At 52.2% G+C, this 6,000-nt stretch overlaps 2 protein-coding genes across 5 annotated transcripts in view; one reads left to right on the forward strand and one right to left on the reverse strand.

The window, feature by feature from the left end:
- Nucleotides 1–1,820, reverse strand: part of LOC137430068 (acetyl-CoA carboxylase 1) — a 763,460-nt gene extending 761,640 nt beyond the window's left edge. The window contains exon 1 of the mRNA XM_078780164.1: nucleotides 1,710–1,820. Within this exon, the coding sequence (XP_078636290.1) occupies nucleotides 1,710–1,805 (96 nt within the window). The 5' untranslated portion in view covers nucleotides 1,806–1,820. The remainder of the gene's footprint in view (nucleotides 1–1,709) is intronic.
- The window catches only part of LOC137430060 (SH2B adapter protein 3), a 98,557-nt gene that overhangs the window by 50,458 nt on the left and 42,099 nt on the right, over nucleotides 1–6,000 (forward strand). The gene's annotated exons all lie outside the window — the stretch shown is intronic.

Genomic DNA, 6,000 nt, shown 5'->3' on the forward strand with positions numbered 1-6,000 from the left:
ATATATATATATGTATATATATATATATATATATATATATTGTTACAGACGTGGCTTAGATGTTAGTTTACCGAGCGGTTTTGGTATGACCACGTCTGCACAAGTTACCGATTATACTCGACGTTGACGAAGCCGCGCCACGCTGGCTCAATAAGAAAAAGAAGACACCCGGCTGGATTACAATAACACAATACGACACCAATGTTTCGATTCTCAAGTATATTCGTACGGAAAAGGTTAGATTACAGGGGCTAGAGGTATATTACAGGAAGACAGGCACTTAGACACACTCTTATATTAACCCCGGACAGACGACAGACACACGGGACAACGGCTGACTCACACGGGGGTTTGATGGCTAGGAAAGGCAGGTAGCGATGGCTCCAGGTGCCCTCTTGGCTCAAGGCAGAATCGACTCGGTCCGGTCCAGAGATGCGGGGAGGTCGCAGCGCTCGGATGGCGTCTTGTTTGCTCAAGCTGGGGGGCGCATCTGACTCAGCGCTCGCAGGTGGCTTTCCTTCTCCAAGCTGGGTGCGCATCTCTCGTCACATCCGGCGCGGGGCCGCGTATATCCGGCGGGGAGTGACACGCCCTCGGCTCGTTAGCTCCGCCTCGTGGAATCGGCACGTTGCTTCTCATTGGGTGCGTGCGGGGGGGTTTACCAGGCTCCGCCCTTGACGAGGAGCTGACAAGGAGCCCCTTCGTGGTAACCCCGTGGAGCGCATGGTCTATGGCGCTAATCGAGCCGGTGTGAGGACGCATCCTCCCCCGCTCCGCCGCCATCTCCTCTGTTGTTGTTGTAATTGTTGGGGAAGAAGATGGAAGGAGGTATGGGAAAGGTCCTAAACTCACTACTGATGCCATATAATCACATTCTGGTGCAACGAAGAGTCATAATTAATGGAGACGAGGCCTTAACTGACATAGAATAAGAATAACTAGGAAGATGTCCGAAAGTTGTCTACGTGTGGTGCGGTGGACCTGGGCACGACATTTAATGGGGGAATAAGGGGAAGGTCGGCTCTACTGATTGTTATTTACATGCAATGGGACTAGGGAATGGGGGATTGGGGAAAGTTGGGGAGTATTGGAGAAAATAGGGGAATATTTACAAGCGGATATGGAGGCCAAATTCCATATTCGCAACATTGCACCCTTCTCTACCCTCGGGGCGTCCCGACCCGATAAATTTTTACCTACTTTAGTGTGGCACGCAATGTAGTTCCCTCTACTATTAACTCTACCCTGAGTGCGACAGTTTTACAGATATTCACAAATGAGTAAATATGTCCCCCTGCGACGTTGCACCCTTCTCCTCACAGAAACACACCCACAGGATAACCGAATCCGGAAAGAATTCGCAAACTAAACATACAGCCGGTAGGGAGCATTATTTACAAGACTACGCTGCTATTTACACTACGATCCAGGACCTGTCTTTGGAGGAACACATGCAGATGTTATGCATAGAGAGAGCGCGCTTGCCAGCATCGATACACCAACCCACGAGTGCTCTGTGGCCGACGGCCTTTAATAACGTGCAGAGCACCCTTTCCCAGCATCAAAAGCACCACCCCACCACACAGTCAGCACCATCCGGTGCAGTCACCATTGTTCATTGGTATAAAAATAAATTCGACAACCCCTAACCCTGCAGGTGTCTCTTGCTCTTCTTGTGGTGCACTTGGTGGTAACTAAAAGTGGTTCACCTGTATGGCATAGGTGCCACGTTGACCCATAGGTCCATCCCCGGGTGGTGCTTGGCCGCAAACGAACTGCGGTCCATTGTGGGTGGCCACAACCATTGCGGTCCATATGGTGTATCGATCCCGGCAGCAAACAGCGAAAGTGCAGGCCCACAACTGCGCAGCCAGCACCTCTCTCTCCTCTCTCTCTACCCCAAAGCCAGATCCTCGGAGGTGGGAGACAAAAGAAGCAGACAAGTGAGTAAGGTGGTAAGGGCGCAAAAGTGCACGCAATGTAAGGTGATGCACACTGGGGGCACATGGGAACCAGGTGAGACAGGTACGTTCCTATCGTACGCCCCCCCCCCCCCACCAGGTAACCTACATGGCCCCTCCCTTACCCCTTACTGTATCCACAAAACACAACACTACCCATAAACATCTACTTTACAAATCAACTAACATCCCTACTGTCTTCCCCGTTCCTCCCATAAACCAAATTCGTCTTCTCTCCCTCCTAACCAATCAAATTTGCCATTTTCAACTCTCATTAAAATTTGCCATCTCCAACTCAACATCATAATTTGCCATTACCAATTCATCATCAGTCCCTCCTAGGGAGGGAGAGATGGAATCACCCCAATGTCTCATCCACGTCGTGATGCGTCTCACAAATCCACACAGCGATTCATCTCCTGCAACAAAACAAAGAAAACACAGGTGTGGAGTCATCATCATCACCACAGGTAAGTGGCTGCGTATGGTGCGACAGGTTCTTCATTCCTAACTATTTCCTAAATGACTTTAACAACTTTACACTACCCGGGGTCTTCCTCCGGCCAAACCATTGGCCCTCTTACACTATGGGTTCTAAAAACCAATTCCCATTGGCCAAACTGTGGTGCTCTTCAATTTGGGGTCTCACTCCCCCGATTCATCTCCCGGTGCCCTCGTACAATTTCTGGGCTGCGACGTGTACCTCTCCCAGTGGGTCTACCCACCTGCACACCTCCACCACTGCAGTTGCCTCCGAGCTTACCTGCTCCTTACCCTAACCTAACTACCTGGGGAAGGCCCTCTGGCGCTCTCCCCACTCCGTGCCCTCTCTGGCACTGGGCTGCCCGATCCACACCCGGGACCCTCAGGCACCCACTCACAACTACCGGCTCCCAGAGCCCACCTGCGGCCTCACCTGGCCGACATCCTCACAGTGGTGGAGTGCCCAACCAACTACACACACTAACAGGCTACACGCCCAGCCATTTCCACAACACTAATGCACCCATCCACAACACCATTCTGCAACCGCACCACAAATGCCAATATCCAACCACAATTTACCTGTACCCTCTACCTAACACTTACACTACCCGCCCCGGGTACTCGTGAAAGGGGTCCACTCTTCCCCCATCCACACCTTCGCACCATGCACACCACTCCGTACCACTTACTCCAACTCTCTCCACACACCTGTACCTGCACACCTGTGCTCTCACACCTGGTGCCACCGGCACCCTTCTCTCCCCAAGCGCATTCGCGCTGATCCACAACACTCACTACTCATACACTACTCCACACACCTGTCCAGTTGCACACCTGTGCAATCACACCTGTTCAATCCTCACACACACAGCATCATCTCAGCTAACTACTCCCTTCTGAAACTTGCGCTTCCCAGTCGTCCCTTTAACTATTGCGCTCCCTCGTCATTATAATCCACACTAATCTACCTGCGTCCCCACTACAGGTATCAGTCACTAACTAACCTTAACGTTACCTACTGTCATCTTCGCTAGTCCCTACACACAATATCCTAACCCACCCGGGCTAGTTTTCACTGCCATACACCCCATAAACTATTGCTCCTTTGCCCCACCTGTGAGGGATGGTGGATTTGCCATCCCACCACATCGGGGGTCTCTCACTATCAATTTTGCACATCAAATTTCAACAAATTAAAAATTTGCCAATCACTGCCCATCATCTGCCAATCACTACTGCCAATCCCTTGCCAATCATCAAATTTTGTTTTTCTCTAATTTTGGGTCCAAAACACTAACCTCATCACCCAGTCTACTCACTAATACCTCTCGGTGCGCCAATCCCTGTCCAAAGCCCGGCTTCGTAAAGCCAAGCAATGGATGCGGGTTGTTTTGTGCCAGCGGCTGGATGCGTCCGGCACTCGGTGCAGGGACGGGGGCTTACCCGGGCCGAGATCCCACGCATCACCTCGGCGTGGAGCCATCCAATGTCCCGATCTCGACCTGCCGGCACGTCTCACCAAAAAGTGGTCGCCATGACGACCCTTTCTATCGGGCTGCCAGCTCCGCCTAGTGGAGCACGGACGCGGCCGTTCAAAGCGAGGCCCAGCACGCACCGAGGGCCCGATTCGGCTATAAGTCGTTCTAAACTCTATCCCGTCTAACGTCGATGCTTCACCTGGACGCTTACACCCCGCAGCCCGTTCCTTGCTCACACATCCAGCTGTGCCCATGCTCCTCGTACCCTTCCTTACACACCCAGGTACACCCATTCCACTCACAGCCTTGGTCACACACCTGACCACCGAACACTTTGGCACACATTCGTTGCTCGCACACCTCACCAATACACCGCTTCGCGCCCCCTCCTCTGTGACAATCACAGGTGTGCCCTCATTCGCACACCCAACCACGTGCCTCACCACCAACTCCAGCGTGCATTCCCACTCACGCTCTACCATTCCAGGTGTGCACCCTTCCATCCCAGGTGTACATCCTCGCTCACCTGTCACAACTAACTCACGCTCCATGTCACTCTCACTACTTTCACCTCCATTCCTGACAGCGCACTCACCCTTACTCTTGACAGCGCACTCTTTCCCCATGCACCTGTCCATCACACACCTTTCTCGCGCACACTCCTGCGCACACTCTCCCGTCACACCCTCTGTAACACTCACCACACCACGCTTCCATGTGCTCCCTCGCACACGCGCTACGACCGACTCACTCTCGCCAGCACACTCACTCCTTGGCACGCACTTTTTCCTCACACACCCCAGAGTCGGACTTTCTCGCACACCTCCTTTTTCGCACACCAGACCTGTCGCACACTTCACCAACGGCCTCTCACGAACACCCGGGTCCATCTCGACCCCCAAGCTCCTTAAATCCCCTGGCGCATCATACGCACGACCATATTGGTCACCACTTACACCGGGTCCTCTTCCTCTTCGCTTCTCCTCCATCACCTGCGAATCCCTCATCCGGTTAATGAGCACATCATCACGATCCAAACACAGACTTTGGACCAATTCTTTTATCTCCTCTTTTATCTCTTTCTTATCCCCTCTCCGTCGCTTCTTAATTTCACTCATCCCTTCTTCCACTTCTTCTAATTTGTGCTTCACCTCTTTTATTCCCCGGTACGTCTCCTCAAGCTCGTCCTCCAAGGCTACCTTGACCGTTTCCAGGTGCGTCCTCACCTGCCGGTCCTTCGTCTCCATTACCTCTATCACCTCGTCCAACCTCGTTGTCAGTCCCTCACGTACCATCTGACATTCCCTCTTCGTCGCTATCAAGTCGTTTTTTATGTCGTTTTGTGTCGCTTTTAAACCTCCCAATACCGCAGTGTTCCTTTGAACCTGCTCCACTAACTCCGTCTGTCCCACCGTCAGCTGCTCCACCTCCTGCGTCAGGTCCTCTATGCCCCCTTGCAATTTTACAGTCCCCTTTCTCACCTCCTTCTCCATGTGCTCCTTACAGTGCCTCACCTCCTCGCGCACTCCTCCGACCTCCTCACTCACTCCTCTTCTGATCTCCTCTCCCATCACTTGCATCTCCTGCCCAGACGCCACCCTCATCTGCTCCATTTCCTCCCTGTGAGCATCCAGTTTGGTTTCTACCCCCATTCTGACCCCCTCTATCTGCTGCTCCATTTGTTTAACTTCCCTTTCCGCTTGGTCCCTCATGTCCCTCAATTTGCCTTCCATACTGTTTTCTAACCCCTCTAACCCATTTTTCACTCCCTCTATCTGATTCTCCTGGGCAGCCATTCTATTTTCTACCCCCTCTAACCCCTTTTGCATCCCTTCCATTTGATTCTCTTGAGCGGCCATTCTGTTTTCTACCCCCGTTAACCCATTTTTCACTTCTTTTATCCCGTTGTCTAACCCCTCAAAATTATTGTCTAACTTCTCACTGGTACCCCTCGCTTCGTCCCTCATTACCCCCATTTGGTTTCCCATTACCCCCATTTGGTCACTCTGAGCATCCATCCGGTTCCCCAACCGCTCACCCAATCGCTCAATCTGGCTCCCCATACTCATCTGTAC

The sequence above is a fragment of the Myxine glutinosa genome, chromosome 6 (assembly GCF_964187855.1).
Source record: "Myxine glutinosa chromosome 6, kmMyxGlut1.1, whole genome shotgun sequence".
Classification (NCBI taxonomy): Eukaryota; Metazoa; Chordata; class Myxini; order Myxiniformes; family Myxinidae; genus Myxine; species Myxine glutinosa.